The sequence below is a fragment of the Haliotis rufescens genome, unplaced genomic scaffold (genome assembly GCF_023055435.1).
Source record: "Haliotis rufescens isolate VD_foot unplaced genomic scaffold, xgHalRufe1.0.p SCAF_33, whole genome shotgun sequence".
Classification (NCBI taxonomy): Eukaryota; Metazoa; Mollusca; class Gastropoda; order Lepetellida; family Haliotidae; genus Haliotis; species Haliotis rufescens.
The window spans coordinates 2,710,478-2,729,881 of NW_025964035.1; the positions used below are offsets into that span (position 1 = coordinate 2,710,478).

Below are 19,404 nucleotides of genomic sequence, written 5' to 3' on the forward strand. Positions count from 1 at the left end.
TATGTGCAAAAGGCTATAACTGAAGAAGCTGTTCTCCCAATTGTTCGGTACAGATGGAGACCACAACATTCCGTTACGTTTATTCAATGCCTGAGGAATAATCTGTCCAACTCTTCTATGGGCCAATTTATATCCTTAGTTTGTAATGACACTTCAGAGGCTGCTATGCAGTTATCACAATGTTTACAGTCTAGTGCTAGAAAGGCTGGCATGTTTATGGGTACAGTATCAGGAAATAAGGAGGCTTGGTATGATGCAGATGTATGACACTGAAAAGAAATAAATACACCTTATTAGACAAATTTAGAACAACAGGCGATACCAGACACTTGAGTCTGTTTCACTTTGCTCGATATACATACAGAGAACTTTGTCACAAGAAATGTGAAAATTACCATGCGTCTTTAGCAATATATCTACACGATACGGTTAATGAGGGCAATTCAAAACAATTTTGGTCTGGTGTAAAATCCTTACTAGACAAGACTTATTTGCCAGCTTCACGTTTAAGCAGTTCTCGGTGGATTTACTTTTTAAAAAAATATTTTGAATATTTAGGATAGTATACTAGATGATGACTTTGTCTCCTTTACGTTTCCCAAGATATCCCTGTTCATATTGATGATGATACTAATAATACTCTAAATAGAGAGATATCAAGAGAAGAAATAGTTAAAGCACTGTCTTCTGGACCAGATGGAATGCCTCCTGAAGTGTGGAAACATTGAGGTGATGTGTTACTACCAAAGTTAGATGTTCTTTTTAATACAACTTTTGAATCTGGTGATTTCCAATTGTATTGGTCTAAAAGTATAATTTTCCCACTTCATAAGGCAATACAAATGATGTGAATAACTACAGAGGAATTTCTTTAATTGACATTTGCAGTATAACATTTACGCGTGTTTTAAATAACAGACATTAAACTTTAGTAGATTTGTTTAACAAAGACCCTGAGTGATAAGCTGGATTTCGTACTGGCTATTTTACAACTGATAATATGTTTACACTACAACCACTAATTCAGAAATATTTATCCAAATCCAGGGGTACGTTTTATTGTTTATTCGTAGACTTCCATAAAGCTTTTGATTCTATCAATAGAGATCTTTTATGGTATGTGTTGGCTCAACAAGACATTAAAGGCAAATTGCTGAATGTAATTCGTGATATGTATGCTAAGACAACATCAGCTGTTAAAGCATCACATGTTAGCATTTCCGAATATTTTGATTGTTTATGCGGTGTTCGTCAAGGATGTTTTATATGTCCACTTCTATTTAGTATGTTTATAAACCAACTTGAAGATGAATTACAGCAGCATGGCGGGAGAGGTATTTTTGTAAAATAAAATGGTATGGGGTTGGCATAAATGGGAGGCATGGGAACAGTTTCATGTAATATATATTGCGATTCATTTACCAGATGCATTAAATATTGGTGCAAACTTGTATGTATGCCGGATACTAGATATCCAAAGCAATGTTATGACATATTGAGAAGATTGGACGAGCAAGGCAGAATTACATGGGCCTTTAAATGTTTAGAAATTACTTTATTCATATGGTTTTAATTATGTTTGGAATAATCAAAGTGTCGGTAATATTGATTTATTTCTTTTAGAATTTCGACAAAGACATAAAAGACTGTTGTGTTCAATCTCTTTTTTCAACGATAAATGAGCATTCAAATTGAGATTTTAATTCCACTATAAAGTCAACTTTCCGCATTGAACCCTATTGGCTTCATATACACCAAAGAGACCATAGGAGATTTTTAACATTCTTAAGAATTGGAGAATTACACATAATGAAAAATATAGGTAGACCGGTGGGTGTACCTAGCAACCTTAGATTTTGTCCTTTTCGTAAAAAATATTATAGAATATGAGTTGCATTTTTTGTAAGTATGCCCAACTTAAGATATTTTAAGACACACATATTTTTCCAACAATAACTTAAAAAATGAGAACTCCTTCTGAACTTTACTACAAACTTCTAACATTGAAACCCTGTCATTATGTGCTAAATACATTAAAGATGTCCTATCTTTACGTTCTTCATTATAATAATTCTAATTTGTCCTTTAATTGCACTCTGTTCCTCTGATATTGTACCACCACTTTGTATATAATACATGTATCAATATTGTCCTTGGGCCTGTTGCCTTTATACTGAAACTTATTTAATATGTTTCATAAATTGTTTTTAAATATAACTTTGTGAAACTAAATTGTGAATATATTAACATGATCTTGTCGCTATATGGCTGAAATATTGCCGATGCGACGTTACATTTTAACTCACTCACTCACTTGATCAATTGACGCTATCACAAACCACAGAAAATTATTTCGCCGATCGAAAATGTGCTGGATCCGCCTAAACACGTGAAGACAGAGCCCATCCCATGGCACCCGGAAACGGGAAAGACCCAGGCAACGGCAACGGAAAATGTGCTGGATCCGCCTAAACACGTGAAGACAGAGCCCACCCCATAGCACCCGGAAACGGGAAAGACCCAGGCAACGGCAACGGAAAATATGCTGGATGCGCCTAAACACGTGAAGACAGAGCCCACCCCATGGCACCCGGAAACGGGAAAGACCCAGGCAACGGCAACGGAAAATATGCTGGATGCGCCTAAACACGTGAAGACAGAGCCCACCCCATGGCACTCGGACACGAGAAAGACCCAGGCAACGGCAACGGAAAATGTGAAGATTGAAAATCAACCGACATCTTTCTTCAACTGTGTTTTCAATATGTTAGTTACAATTTTGACAATGTAAAACTGTTTGTTTTCTGCAGAAAAGGACTTGAACGTTAACGTTATATTGAGAACTGAAAGAGAGTTCCTTGACAATGTGATTTTAATATGTTTTAATGGGCCTGTAATGCACAAAACCTTGACAACTGTTTCAATTTTACTGCTGACTTTAAGACAATAGGAAATTAACGATTTTCCGAATGTTTACTTTTATTATTTGACACCTGGACTACCTTTTTCGTTATTGTTTTATCGTTGGTGACAACTTGTGCATTTACTTGCCAAGAATAAACACTTGATGGCTGAATTCCTCTTGTCTTTTTCACAATGTTCAACTTGTTACTTAAGTTCAATTACATTGTTGCAACTTTTGCCATACAATGCTGTACAGTAAACTACGTTTATAACGAACACTCTTATAACAAACTGATCGCTATAACGAACTTAGTTTTTAGTCCCGGCCATTTGTTGTGTATATACAGTATATATGTTATAACGAACTAAGGTTATTACAAACAATAATTAGTGGTCCCTTTGAGTTCGTTATAACCGTATGTCTTTTTACAAGTAAAGGTGTGTAAAAATATGAACAAAACAGACTATTGTAAAACTGAGCATAACCAGGTGTTAGGTGAATGTCCATGACCTATGACTCCTTGACGACAGGTGAAAACAGGTGCTTAAAACCCACGTGCATGTGATTTGTCAGTGGTTAGTGTTTTGTGAGTGCAATTGTGGGATAGCGAATCATCGTCAAAATATCAGAACGTAAAAGAAACATATTCCCTTCTCAAACAACAACTCACATGTCATTATTATTATGTACATAAACATATCTGTTATTTTTATTGTTGTTTTGATAACTTTTTTCAAGGCTTATTTGTATCATGCCTATAGCCTGTTTCTGCCATGTCAATGGCTGTCGATCTATAGCTCGTTTTTACCATGTATTATTACGTATGATGATATATATATTTTGGTTGGTTGGTTGGTTTGTTGTTTAACGCCGCACTCAGCAATATTGCAGCTATATGACGTCGGTCTGTAAATAATCGAGTCTGGACCAGACAATCCAGTGATTGATATCATGAGCATCGATCGACGCAATTGAGATACGATGACATGCATCAACCAAGTCAGCGAGCATGACCACCCGATCCCGTTAGTCGCCTTTTACGACAAGCATAGTCGCTTTTTAAGGCCAGCATGGGTTGCTGAAGACCTATTCTAGCCCGGATCTTCACGGGTCTCTGAGTACGTATCAAAATGGATATTATAATGAATTAAATTTGAAAAGCGAAATTAATCGTCAGAGTTAAACGCAGAAGAATATCATGTGAGGCCTTATGTAAATAAAGCGACAAAACCCTTGCCTTATCCAATAGAAATCTCTGCATAAACCCTTGTGTGTTAATTTGAATCTCTCCCATGCATGATCCTAACCTTATTAACAACTGCAAGTCGTGCAGCACCTGTTATCGATGTACTTTGTAATGTCGAAATGACGATCACATATTGCCATAATTGATTACTCGGGATTATTGTTATCAAATTACCTGAATCATTACTCATAGTCTAATTAGTTTGCAGGTAACGTAAAGTTGGTTGGTTGGTTGTTTTGGGCCGCACTCAGCAATATTCAGGCTATATGACGGCAGTCTGTAAATAATCGAGTCTGGACCAGACAATCCAGTGATTGACATCATGCGCGTCGACCCACGCAATTGGGATCGATGAAATGCTTCAACCAAGTCAGCGAGCCTGACCATCCGATCCCGTTAGTCGCCTCTTACGCCAAGCATAGTCGCCTTTTACGGCAAGCATGGGTTGCTGAAGACAGACAGAAGAAGTGCGGCGTTAAACAACAAACTATTCAACCAACCACTATCTTGATAATGGCGAAGTACATACTTGTTTAGGAAATTGACAAGCTCAAGTGCATTTGTTTGCACGTTATGGCGTTTTGTCTCCTGTGCATGAGGACGCCGAACAACCAATCCCACTAGGCCCCAGAAATAGCTCTTACCTAGTGTTGTCATTCAAACCAGAGTCTGCAAACGTAAATAATTTATTATAATGAATGTATCAGGTGAGTGAAGTGGATTAAACAATAGTAATGTTGCATCGGCATTATTTCAGCCATACTAGGCCAGTGACGTGTGTCGGGCCACAAGGTAATAAAAGACACATCCTCATTGTTCCACATGTCAGTTCTATCGCACTGGAAAATTTAAAATGTATTTTTTTTAACTGTGAAGGAAGCCGGATAGAGAGTTTTATATGTTCTCTGATGCCCATGGGAGTTTTTCTATAAAAACCTCGGCTTTCAGAACTACTTTCTATTCTTTCGTTCTTCCAAGTATCATCCACGTCCCATTATTCTGGATTCTGAATAAATAACTGCCCTTTGCTAATAAGTAAATAAGTATTGTATTATCGGCAAGGAAGAGAACAACTAACTCGGGGTTACGCTTTAGTTTTCCCTTGGGAATATATGTAGTAAGAAAGGTAAACCGTAAAAGTATTCCTTGTTGGTTTTTCGCATATTATGTCATCACAGGATGCACACACCAATATGATTGGTTGGTAAGCTATATGGCGGCGGTCTGTAAATAATCGAGTCTGGACCAGACAATCCAGTGATTGATATCACGAGCATCATGATCCACGCACATGGGAGTGAGCGAGTTTAGTTTTATGCCGCTTTTAGCAATATTCTTGCAATATCATGGCGGGGGACACCAGAAATTGGCCTCACACATTGTACCCATGTCGGGATTCGAACCCGGATCTTCGGTGTGACGAGCGAATGCTTTAACCACTACGACCACCCTTCCACACAAATGGGATCGATGACATGCATCAACTAAGTCAGCGAGTCTGACCACCCGATCCCGTTAGTCGCCTCTTACAATAACCAAGCATGGGTTGCTGAAGGCAACCGCGCACAGCCGCACACAGCAATAGTCCAGCTATATGATCATGACGGCGGTTTGTAAATAATCGTGTCTGGACCAGGCAATCCAGTGTTTGATATCATGAGCATCGATCCGCGCAATTGGTATACGATGACATGCATCAACCAAGTCAGCGAGCCTGACCACTCGATGCCGTCAGTCGCCTTTTACAGCAAGCATGGGTTGCTGAAGATCTATTCTACCCCGGATCTTCAGGGGCCTATATTGATTTAAGAACAAAATATCTAAAAAAACATTTCTACCACAACCCAAATGGTAACAATTTTTGGAAATCAATGGCGTATGATTGTACAGCAACTATGATATATTTATCTATGTTCATTTATCATGATATGAAACTAAGAAACTGTATGGATTTGTAACACGCCCCAAACAATGGCCTCATCAGTACTATAACAGTGCCAAAATCATTATATTTTTCTTCAAGTTTTATCAAATTCAAATATATTCTACTACTTTAAGTTTCACATTCCGAAGACAGTAAACGCGACATAGTTTACAGGACTTGTAACAAAATATGTAACGCTTGGAGATGCAAGCTGTTGAAACCAGTCAAACGAGCTGGCAGATGCTAATCAATTAGCGCTATTGAAATTCTAGACCCGGCTGACCAGTTTCAAACACAGCCGACCAGCCTTATATATAAACATTTAACTAAGCAAGTCAGCACATCATAACAATTCTAGGCATAAACAGTCGGTTAAAACAAACTGTTTCAGTACCATGAATAAAAAATGATTGAAACAAAGAATCTTGCAAAATCTCCGAGGAACGTATTGTTGCCAACGTACTGTTGGCAAGGTATCAATTGCAACATAACAAAGCCAGTTACGTGCAGCAATCGTATTTATCAGGACAACAGTGGCATCTTAGCTACTTCTCATATGCATGTAATTTCAATGGGATCTGTATCTGCCTATGTAAAAGCAGTAACTTACTTTGAGTGTTTCATTCTCCCTCAAGCGGACAGGACAGGGCAGGAGGACCTTCAGCTGGCTTAATGCGCATTACAGAAACGTTTTTGAAACTGAAGATGGATATTATCTACTTCGCAGCACTTCCCTTGGTTATTTGTATTTCAGTAACATTAGGTTTGAAAGAATCTCATTATAAAAAGACAACCAGTGGAACTCCAGCCGTTTTAGTCAACTCCCAGCATCTTCAGGCACAGGAAGTCTTTGGACTAGTGTCATGTGCCATGCTGTGTTCCCGCATGTCATGCCAGGAGTTCCAGTTTTCAGACACAAGCAGCATGTGCATCACACGACACACAGAGCCAATATCTGACGGCGTCATTAACCCAGGCAGTGGCTTGTTTGACATCTACGACTACGAACAAGGTACCACATAACATTTTGTTGTTGTATTGTCCCCGGCATATACGTGTTGCTGAAACAAGGGGATTTAATCGGACGAAACATAATAGTGATACAAGCACCAAATTTGGCACAGAGTTACTTTAATAAGCTGCAAACATTTTTGGATATGGAGACACTTGAAATTCCATATGCGTGACCATCAAAAATCTATAATTGTCAGTATGTCTGGATCTTTGTCAACTACAACCTTCTTCTTGGTGGCTAATTCTACATTTTGGGGGGTCAAGGAATCCATTGGTGTCAGTTACGAGTGCCTATAACAGCCGCCATATTGAATTTCAAAATGGCGGCACTGAACAAAAACGTCTAGAAACACATTACCACATCTCCTAGTCTCAGGAGTACAAAAGGAAATGATGTTTACAATACCATCTAACATTACTCAACTGAAAAGGGAAGATTACCGAGTGATCATGGATGTGAAGATTTCACACATGTTCAAAAGTAACTGATACTGATTAAGTGTTACATTCGCCCTCACAGGCGCACATTAGGTGCATTTTGAGGGCTGACTTCTTGCATTTGCATTTCCCACAGCATCCCTTTTTGCATCCACATGATATCAGTTCATAGCATGACTTTGCAACTTCTGGTAGTGTTGTCCAGAGGGGTTGAAACTGATCTTTAGTCTTGACCCAGCCCCAGTCGCATGGAGATGGCAGAGTGCAGCATGCGACAAGAGCCTGTCCCAAGCAATGCCCGGCTTGATATGTTGCTCAAGAGCTGCCTGCGTTGGAGGTATTGCTTCAAGGGATCTTCCTTTCCTTGAGAACAGCTTCTTCCTCAGGAGGTTGACATTAGTGCATGTGCTTGTCCGGTCATGGAGTAAAACAACAAATCTTTCAACAGTTGACAAGACGTCTGCAGGCACCTCGCTTGGTGTGGAGGCCAGATGGAGGAATGCAGCTGTAATCTCCTGGAACACATCCCATGTAGCCCTTGCTGTTATCTTGCCACGGCCTGCAAATGTCGATACCGTGTCACAACCTGTGACAGCATGGAACACTGGAAGTGCCTTTGACTTCTCAGTTCCCAGACCTGCAGCAACCTCATGCGCTTCTATGTATCGGAAGTTCTTGCCTGTCCCGAACGCAAGCCAGAGTTCATCCAGTCGTTCCTGTCGCTCTTGGACCAGTGCAATGGCAAGAATGACAACGTCTGTGTCCACTGTCTGTATAAGTATTTGCCGATGTCCACACCTTATGGCATCTGCTGCATGCACCATCATTTGGGTGTCGGCCTCCTCATTGTTGCATGGGGCCAAACTGGTGATGTCTTCAAGGGCTGGGACAGTGAGTACCAAATCCCCGTCTGTGGCAACCAACTGCTTGTCTGGTGTGTCAAAGGATCTCACAAGTTGTCCAGACAAGAAACTGAACAGCTCTTCCATAGTTTCACCACCACAAAAAAAGTTCTGCCAGTTTCCGGGTAGCACAGCAGCGACAGTGACACGCCTTCGGATGCCTTTGCCACGGTTGGTCCGTGCAGTAGCTTTGAGGCTACCAGACTTTGTGTAGCGATCCCACACTAAGTCAAGGTGAGATCGATGCTCTAGCTGTGATGCAACATATGGAACAAACACACCTGTTGCATATTCAAGGAATGTTCTGCTGCCACTAGGCTTCAGCATCTTGACAATGGCAGCCCCATCGAGTATGGCACAGGTGACATGTGGTGCACCAGTTTTCTTGTTGGCAAGCTCTTCTATGGGCTTGAGTAGGTCTGACTTGCTGACTCGAAGCTGTCCTTCTTGGGACAGTGCTGGTGGGTAGGCTCGGTTCTCATGCTTGAAGAACTCATCCAGATCACCCTCCCTTGTTTGGCATGCAATATATAGTCTTGAAACGAGTTCCGAGTCATCCTTTGCTGAAGCTAGCTGCTGCTTCTTCTTGCTAGAAGCTGTGGCTTTGGTAGAGCTGAGCAGTGGCAATTTGTTCCGCTTGATGACATCACTGAGGGGGTTTGATCTGTCAGCCAAACGCTCCTTTGCAAAGGAGTTGAACTGTTCTTTGCCAATTTTGAGGACATGTGTTTCACAGTCTCACCTGCTGTTTCGGTCAATATTTCTTTGTTGTCAAGTACCAGCAGGTGGGTACTTTGTTCCTCAAATGGGTTCCCCATCTCTTCCATGACTGACCTGAGTGCACGGACATCTTGGCCTAATTTGATTTGTGCTTTGTTTGTTTGCTCATGGTGATGAAATTTGCATTTGCCGCACCACCATCTCCCTTATTTTGTTCATGTGCCTGGTCTATTGCAATTGCTGAGAAGGGGCGATTGGTCTTCTTTGCAGTGAAATGTCCTCCTTTGAACATGCGCAGAGCTCTGCCAAAGCGTCAATGAAGTGTAAAGTTTGATTCTCGAAGTGATCGCACAAACATGAGGATGCAGAGCTCCATCTGGAGAGTGATTGGCCAGTACTAAAACTGTGGACAGTTCTCCGCTCTCTCATCACACCAGGTGTCAAACGCCAGTGCCTTTTGTCCCTCGGCAGCGGCCCGTTCAGTGTACTTTGTCATACGCATCATGTTGCAGAATATGGCAAAGTTGCAGCTGTCACCTGATGAGCGCGTCTAGTGCGTGAAACATGTGCTGCTCGCAGAAAGGAGTCTGCCATACCAGAGGTTGCTATCTCAGCCTGCACCAGGGCCTGTGTCCACCAACTGCCGTGTAGCCAGTCTCCTGCAGTCTTCATGGCAGCCATTTCGATGTGAAGACCACCTAAGATTATCACAAAGTGGTTTTCCCCGTGTGTGTCTGGCCAGTTCCATTGTCCTTGCTTGGCAATGGCATACGGCGGCTGGTTGAAAGTCACAACAGGTGTTTGCCCTGGATTCAGGTGGATGATAGCGTCCTTTACAACATCCATGGAATCCCGGATCATTGCCACAGAGTGAGCTTGGTCATGAAAGAGTGGGAGCAAAGCAGATGGGGTGACTACAACATGATCTACTGGTTGTATTTGTGCATGATGTGCAGCCCACGAAATGTTTCCTGGACTTTGACCACCACTTTGCACGTCACAACATTGTTTCACAGGTTGCAGCCACACTTTCTCCTTGGCCATTTCCTCTTGAGGGAGAATTCTCTCCAGTGACTTTTGCGTTCCGGCTGGAATAGGTGGGTTCCTATCATGTGAAGTGCCTGGATGTACCTCTGTGTAATAGCGAGGAAGTGGGTCAACAACCTTGACTCTGGTTGCACCCCCGATGACAACAATGTCCCTGTCCCTACCCCCTTCTGCATGGCCTGGTGCTGTATGAGCGAAATCCCTGTTCCATGGAAGGAGTCTTGCGATGTGGTGGAACTGGACTTGTGGTCAATATCTTCTACTGCCGCTGTGGTGAAGACTTCTGCCAGGAGGCTTGGTGGGCAGACCACATGCTCCAGGTGATATCGCTCACAAACACTATTGCCCAACTCAGCAGATATTCTGAGGACTCGGTCATATGAAATGCTGATTCCTAGAACAGACATGGTATGTACCTACTCTCTTTTTCTGGTGTGCGCATGAAGCATCAAACCAACCTATATTGTCAGTGGCGTTTCCTGGTTGATTTTGTGCGTGACATGGGTGACTCCATGTGCCTCCTTCCTGGCATTCTTGATGCTGTTGTATTTCAGCAGCTGAGGTATTGCCAAAGATGCTGGGGAACGCTTGCCTGTTTCATCCTTGACACCAGGCCCTTCTAGTATCATAGATAATTATATCAGAACAAGTGTTGACACACTGTCTTCTTGGCATGTGTCTGCAAAGGAGCCACTGAAATAATGACCAACTGTGAACAAGCCTCTTCTCACAATCTGTGCAGACCATGGCCAGTGCGTCCCCTACGCCCTCTTCACATACTAGCAGGATGTCCTTGCCTTTCTTATGCTCTTGCATGTCAGGTGCCAGCATGCGTTCCTTCAGTCATGTACTGTGGACGCGCTGGTCCAGCTGTACCCAAAGTCGTTCCATCCTGCTTGCATACCACTTGGTCAAATCAGCTAGCTTGAATATAGGTGCAGCAGACTCTTCTGCAATAGTCTCGTCTATATATGTCACCAGTTCAGCTACCACGACAGCCGAAATGATCTGTTCTCTGATGCTTACTTGCTTCGCCTCATTTTTCACTACTGCCCATGCTCGATTGTACAGTGATGTCAAGCATTTGTTGTGGTACTTGGCTTCTCTTGCCACCATATCACCTGCACTCAGTTGCGCCAACAATGTAGTGTCCTCGAGAATCTCTGCAGCCTCACGAACATGGTGCCCTATTTCCAGCGTTGTCGCTTGACGATACCAAGTTCCTGGTGTCAAAAAAGCATAGATCTTCCTGTATGTTATCCACCTGTGCAGCTTGTGATCTGGTTCTCTTCGCTGGGTCAGTTCTAGCTGTGCTAGGGCCAGCACCACAATTAGAATGCCTTCGTTTAACAGTACGTTCTAGCTTTGTATTGTTGAATTTGAGTCTGCAAGACTTGTGCCACCTTGCTTCGTGGGCTGTCAGCGTAGCTGCTATTCCTTGACCTTCATTGAGTCCCTTCAGGTCTTTAGGTAGTTGTCCAAGCTCATCAAACCGAGTTAAATCGTTAGCAAGTGATTTGTACCCTGCACCTTCGTCTTGTCTTTTTGTTGCAGCAGGACATTGAAGCACCTCTTGTTTCTGTTCTTGGCACAACACACACAGATCCCAGTTAACCACAGCCTTAGTCACATCAACTAGTTTATAGTCTTTTGGACATGACTGCAGTCAACTCAAGATTTGAGGTTCTCCACAGATTGAGCACCTACAAGTAATTCTTGCAGAAAAAACTCGAACACAAAATCTCTATATAGATCTCGCTGTGCAGAGTTGCGTCCCTTGGGCAAGCCAGAAACCTATGATTGTGGGTTCGAATCCCGGTTCGCCCCGATTATGTTTCTAGGTTTGTCAGCACCATACCCGTGCTCGTGGGTTTAACCGAAGTGGTAAACGTCTGAGACCTGCATCACTTCGGGCTTTCCTCCCACATTAAGCTGACACGCCGTGATATAACTGGAATATTGTTAAAAGCGTTAAACCAAACTCACTCACTCACTATATAGATCTAATGTCACAGCTGTTCAGCACGGGAATAGTTATTGACAATATTATACCATCATAGTATTTTGAAATACAAGGTAGCTTGAGCAAGTCTGTAACCACCCCCACCCCCACGCACACACACGAAAAAATGAATTTGAGACATCACTGTTCAATGTGGCTTAGATGGCTAACATAACAAAATATTTTGTTAAATACTTATTGTTTACTCTGCCGCCATCTTGAAATTCAACATGGTGGCAGTTATAGCCACTTGTATCTTAGACCATTGAATTCCTTGACCCCAAGAAGAAGTGTATAGCTGACATAGATCCAGAAACATTGACAATTATAGAATTTTGATGGCCGCCATTTTGATTTTCAAAATGGCGTCTCACGCAGGGGGAATTTCAAGTGGCTCCATATCCAAAAATGTTAACAACATATTAAAGTAACTGTGTGCCAAATCTGGTGCTTGTATCACTTTGGGGGCTATGCCGCTGCACTATAAATAGACTCAAAGGAAAGTTTGTCATTTACATTTCAGGAATCTTGATTGAATTCGTGTCGACATTGTGTTTCTTTGTCATTTTAAATTTTGTTCTCTTGTACTTTAGAAATTCAAGTATGTGAAAAACGAAAGCGTAATTACTACATTAATTCAATTGATAGTGCCCAATATAGCCGTCATATAGCTGGAATATTGTTGTGTGCGGCGTTAAACAACAAACAAACAAACTTAAAAATACGCCATTTGTATTATATTTGTCACCCTTGCAGATCCTAGCACATGTTTTGAGATCAGGAAAAACAACCCAACAGCTCAAAGTGGAGAGTACAACATCTTGCCCTTGGCTCCTCAGTTTAAGGGTGCGTCAGTGAAGGTCTACTGCTTGATGACTGATACACACCAGCTGGAGTATGTCACACTGCCAAATAGGAACATTGGAAACTTTCCTAAAAGGTCGAATAAGGATTGTGTGAAGGAAATGCCATATTTAGTGGATGATGGTGTTGGCCAAGACGGAGTAACAGTGTTTCATAGAATCAGAGTTCAGCCATCGGTAAGTGCCTATTATAATTTCAGTTTCTGTCATGTCTGTGAGTGGATGTCATGTAAAGTGAAGGAAGAACTTACGTTGCACTATGATAGGTAGGGCAAAAATTCTTTGTGGCATTCCAATTTTGCCAGGGATAATTAAAAATACCTTAATTAAATCCAATGTTTGATGCCAGCAAATATGGCGTTTCCATTAAGGCATCCATCAAGGTATTTGAAAAGCTAGGGTGTGGAGTTTCCCAATCCTATTTCGTTTGCTGAATATTAATATCATCAGGGAGAAGGGGTGGCCCAATTGTAGGCGTACCAGCAGGGTTCGAATCACAGTCCTCTCCGGCTGTGTGTCTGGGTTTGTCCGTAAAGTGATAAACACATAACACCTGCATCGCTGTTCCTCCCAAATCAAGCTGACATGCCCGTACATTACTCATACTTACAGCTACCAAGGGCCTGAAAAGTGCAGGGTGTTTTGTTTGGTTATATTTTATTGTTTATTACTTTTAACTTCATCTCCCCATTTCAATCGAGCCATGAAACAAGAATACAAACAGTTGTATGTGTCTGAAGTCATTCACCATATTATTATTTATGGGAAGTATTGGTTTCTGTGAGCTATGTTCAAATTGCAGGGACTTTTGATTTCCCTTCAGCTCCTACAAATGTAAATAATTAAGTTTGGATAATATATTGAGTTCTTCTGGTGTGATTTTAAACGTATCTGAAGAAATGGTATATTTCCTTGCTTTAGACTATGACTGTTGTGAGAACTGACACCACCTTCACAAGCGGGAACAAGACGAAGCCACATACATTTGGTTCAGCAGAAGATTGTTACTCAATTCCTGGAAGCTGTAAACGAATAGGAACCTTTAACATCGACACACTGGGTACAGGGATGAAGTTCTCTACAAATGTAAGTGATTCCTTTTTGCTTGCATTATTAATATGAGTAGTTGTAAGCATCAGTATGGGACCGCTCCTGGCTTCTGATTGGTCGAGAGGATCACGTGACCTCTGTGACGTCAGTTCCGGTCACGTGACCTGCGCAGTGCATGATGGGACTTGCGTGCGCATCCAAGATGGCGGCACATCCGTTTCCGGTGGCGTGCGCATCCAAGATGGCGTCGTATCCGTTTCCGGTGGCATGCGCCTCCAAGATGGCGTCGCATCCGTGTCCGGTGGCGTACGCCTTCAAGATGGCGGCACATCCGTTTCCGGGGAGGATGGGGAAAACCCGGGGAAGCGCACGTAAAAGGTGAACAGGATCGACATTGAAAGAAGCGCGTCAAAAATCTTTTGTTGTTGTTGTTGTTGTTCTACACATAGACGTGGGGGTGGTGGTGGTGGTGGTGGTGAAGGGAGGGAGGGAGGGAGGGAGGAGGCGGGGCTGGGTTCATGGTGTGGGGGGGTTGGAGGGTCGTCAAAGCAAAGGAGGAAAGTTGTCTTTCGGGGGAGATGGGTGGCCCTGAAAAGGGCCGTTGGAAAACAAACTGGAAACTGGAAACGACAGGAAACGGTAGGAACACTGGAACACTGGAACACTAGAAAAACTGCAAACGATGGGAAACTGGTAAAAACAGTGGGGCAGCATGGCCCATGCGTTAGTCACTTTGTTCAGATGATCTATCTTCTTCATCCTCTACTTCCATCTCATCCTCGGACTGAAGGTGACGTCGGCGCTTTGAAGCGTGTTTTCTTGAGGGGCTTCTGTTCCGTTTTCTTTTCTCTAGACGAGGTGTGATGCCTACACGGAGTTGTGTGAGGCATTCTTTTAGGTCGAGGACATCGGCATGTCTTCGATGAGATGAAGCACTTGTGCCACGGGTGTCATGGGTGCCACGGATGCCACGGGTGTCGACGTGGACGGTGTTGCTAACGTTTTCTTTCGACTGGGTTCTGGGCAATCTGCAGCGAAATGACCCATGTCTTGACAGTTGGCCCAGGTTCTGCTTCTCTTGACTGTTCATCTTCAGACAGACATAGTGACGGTGACCTTGATCGTTAAACTCGAGGCATGTCACTTCAGGGCAGTACAGGTAACTGTGACGGTCGGTCTGGCACTTCATACAACTGTATCGAGCTGGCATGATGGGTTTCATAGAATGCAGTGTGTGTGAGTGGCTTCGCTCTTGTTTTGTTTTTATAGGAGATGCACTGACACCCTGCTTCCTGATTGGTTCCCCAGGCAGCGCCCCCGATTGGTTCGTTCCGGGGCCTGGCCTGCACCTCGGTATTCCAAAACGGACTGACCCCTGTGTTTCTTTTCCATTGGAAATGGATTTTACCATGGGAGAGAAAGCACAACCCCGTTTCGGCCAATCAGAGCCCCGCCTGGTCCGAGCGCCGTCTCTGATTGGTCGACAACCCAGGCTTTGGATTGGTCCGATTTCGATCCGGTTTTTATCGGGGTGTGCATTTCGATCCTGTTTTGTTTTTTCTTCATCCTACAGACAACATAACACGACTATGAGTTCAACTTTTTTCTTCTTTTTTTAATCCCCCTGATCACATGAACCAACACAACAAAACGAAAGTCACAGGATGAGGGGGACATCCCTGTGATTTTTTTTAACACGAGGGGTGACCACGGGGGTGACCACGAGGGGTGACCACGAGGGTATGAACGTCTGTACACTTTGAAAAAAAAAGAAACTTTGTCACTAGGGGTGAACAAGACACTCGACTCTTCGTTTCCGTGCTTCTTGGGACACCAAACGTCTGTATTTTTCGTTCACTTCTCCATCAGGACAAAACACACACAAGTATTCGCAGGGGACTTTGGCGTGCTTCAGATGTTCTTTCCAGGGTTGGTCTGTGGCTTCCCATTGGCGGAGTGTCACACCGCAGCAATAACAGATAACACGGTCACCTCGTCCTGGATAGAAATAGCCAGCCATGGCCATGTCATAAGGGGTCTGGGTCATCTGTTTAGGCCACGTTTGAAAAGACCTCAGACGTTCTTGAAATGAATCATAGTTGGGATGAGAAGGATGACACAAGGTGTAAGAAGGAAAAGGTCTCTCCAGAATGTCACTGAGTCGCCATGTGTCGTCCATCAAGAGTGTGTCGTCCATAAAGAGTGGACGTTTTCTCACTTCTTGTTCTCCCGCCTTTTCAGACACCACTCGGAATCGGTGACGACATCTCGGCATTCATAGAACGTCTTTGCTCCATGATGACTGTGACTTCACTGAAAGAAGGTCTGAGGGTTCGCCTGCTTTTATGAAACTCTCCACCCTACTCCCTTCAACGGAAGGTCATGACCTTAGCTTTCATCTCCTCCACCTCCTCCACCTCATCACGTGACGTCATCCTGTGTTTGGGTTGACGGACACACGGCATGATGCATGACATGATACATGACATGACATGGCACACGGTGGGTATGGGGATCGATGCGTACTGGAATAACTGACACCAGGCAGCTGATCTTTCAAGCATAGCCTTTCTCTTTTATCTATTTTTATTTTAATTTTATGTCATCACTTTGGTGTGCACTGACATGACAGATGCACAGACGGACAGACAGACAGACAACGTAAACGACATCTCAACTCAACCTCTACCCTCGGTTCGGCACTCTATTGGAGTTGAGATCAATCACTCAAGCATCACCACCACCACCATGGTCTCCAGCATGGCAATGCGGCAGATGTCAAGGGGGTCTGGATGTCTATGCCCTTGGTACAAGGGCATGGGATGGCACTTTCAAGTGCGTCTATTGCGGCACTGTCCTGAAGGACACCTACGTGCGTCGGTTAACGCACACCAGTAGGTGTCCTGTCAGACGCCAAATGAAAGTCCACCCGTGCCTTTGCACCGTTGCGTGCACCTGCATGTAAACATCAAAACGGCCCTTTTCAGGGCCACCCATCTCTCCCGAAAGACAACTTTCCTCCTTTGCTTTGACGACCCTCCAAACCCCCCAAACCGTGAACCCAGCCCCGCCTCCTCCCTCCCTCCCTCCCTCCCTTCACCACCACCACCACCACCCCCACGTCTATGTGTAGAACAACAACAACAACAGATTTTTGACGCGCTTCTTTCAATGTCGATCCTGTTCACCTTTTACGTGCGCTTCTCCGGGTTTTCCCCATCCTCCCCGGACACGGATGTGCCGCCATCTTGAAGGTGTACGCCACCGGACACGGATGCGACGCCATCTTGGATGCGCATGCCACCGGAAACGGATGTGCCGCCATCTTGGATGCGCACGCAAGTCTCATCATGTACTGCGCAGGTCACGTGACCGGAAGTGACGTCACAGAGGTCACGTGATCCTCTCGACCAATCAGAAGCCAGGAGCGGTCCCATACTGATGCTTACAACTACTAATATGCATGAAAAATCCGGGGTAGAATAGGTCTTCAGCAACCCATGCATGTCGTAAAACGCGACTATGCTTGTCGTAAGAGGCAACTCACGGGATCGGGGGGTCAGGCTCGCTGACTTGGTTGATGCATGTCATCGTATCCGAATTGCTTAGATCGATGCTTATAATATCAATCACTGGATTGTCTGGTCCAGACTCGATTATTTACAGACCGCTGTCATGTAGCTCGAATATTGCTGAGTGCGGCGTTAAACAACAAACCAACCAACCACTGTCTTGATAATGGCGAAGTTCATACTTGTTATGTAAAAGGAATCAAAGCACATCCATTCATATCCAGCTAACGTGGACTGAAAAAGGAACTGTAGGCAAAGTGCACAGTATCACCCGGACACAGAATGGCGCCGTCATTGATGTGGTGTGTGGAGGATGGTGTGGGAGATGCGACCCTGTTGGAGACATGATCCTCTACCCAAACAATCTGGATATTCAGCCATAGGTCAACTCGGTGTGTGGAGGATGGTGTGGATTGTGTTAAGTGTCGATTCCCAAATTGAAATATTAAGTTTACCCAGAAATCTGTACGTAAAAAAATTGAGTGTGAAACAAACAACCTCCCATCCACAATTGTGCAATAAAATGAACTCGGTTTAGAAATAATTACAAATTACTGCACAGCAATTACAAAATCCGGCCACGGTAGGATGATAGTACAATATTCAATGTCAATAATATGAAAGCAATTGTCAGTCCGAAAATTCAGTCATAAGCCCGGTGTGTGGAGATGTTGTGGACGGATGGATGGTCAGGATTGTAGATCCTGAATGAGATGTGGTTATCTACCCAAACAGTCTGGATATTCACCCACTCTTGGTTTTGGAACATGGTGTTGTTGATGTTGATGTTGCGGATGATTTTCGAAATCAGTCTTGACAAGCATCTCTTAGATAAGCTTGCAAAGTTTCATTCATGTAACTTCAGTAAGTTTAAGAGAAAACTTGTCCCCATTTCACTTAGTATGCCCATAGTTGAAAAGCATGGAGCAAGGGCCATAACTCTGTAAAAATGAATTAAAGACACCAATTTTCGAATTCATTTAAGATCATGACCAGTGATATCACTTGTAAAATTTCATTTGTCTGACTTAAATAAGTTTTAACGGACGGACGGACGGACGAACTCCGTTCCTGTATCCCCCACCCCCAACCCCCAACCCCAAACCCCACCCCCCCCCCCCACCCCACCCCACCCCACCCCCACTTTGTGGCGGGGAACAAAGGTATATTAACACCTGTGTTTACGAATACTGTTTACCTGAGGGAAGAAGGCGAATTCATATTTTGGCAACCTACATGTATAATGTGGAACGTCGTCATTTGTCGCAAAGACAGAAACAATAGCGACAGGTTCAGCGTGTAATTCGAGTTCCCTGAACCATTATGAACCATCGATAATGCAAGTTGTTTAACTCCGGATATGTTATATTTATTGCAATGGTCATTATGAATTATGTGAACTGTATTTAGGTATATACGACAGCGATATGACATTGACAAATTCAATAAGTACAACTATGTATAAATGAGTTAATAAATGGAGGTTTAATGTCATTAGAAGAATGTGCATATGCTTGCCGTAAAATGTGACTATGCGTGCCGTAAGAGGCGACTAACGGGATCGCGTGGTCAGGCTCGCTAAATTGGTTGATGAATGTGATCGATCCCAACAGCATGGATCGATGCTCATGATGTCAATCACTGGATTGTCTGGTCCAGACTCGATTCTTTACAGACCGCCCTCATATAGCTGGAATATTGCTGAGTGCGGCGTAAAACAA

At 43.5% G+C, this 19,404-nt stretch overlaps 1 protein-coding gene across 1 annotated transcript; it reads left to right on the forward strand.

The window, feature by feature from the left end:
* Positions 1-6,607: 6,607 nt before the first annotated feature.
* LOC124115051 (A disintegrin and metalloproteinase with thrombospondin motifs 9-like) lies at positions 6,608-18,729 on the forward strand. The gene is made up of 4 exons (XM_046475866.2): positions 6,608-7,087; positions 12,955-13,238; positions 13,983-14,147; positions 17,908-18,729. The coding sequence occupies exons 1-4, from the start codon at positions 6,748-6,750 to the stop codon at positions 18,064-18,066; spliced, it is 948 nt and encodes a 315-aa protein (XP_046331822.2). The 5' UTR covers positions 6,608-6,747; the 3' UTR covers positions 18,067-18,729.
* The last annotated feature ends 675 nt before the right edge of the window (positions 18,730-19,404 follow it).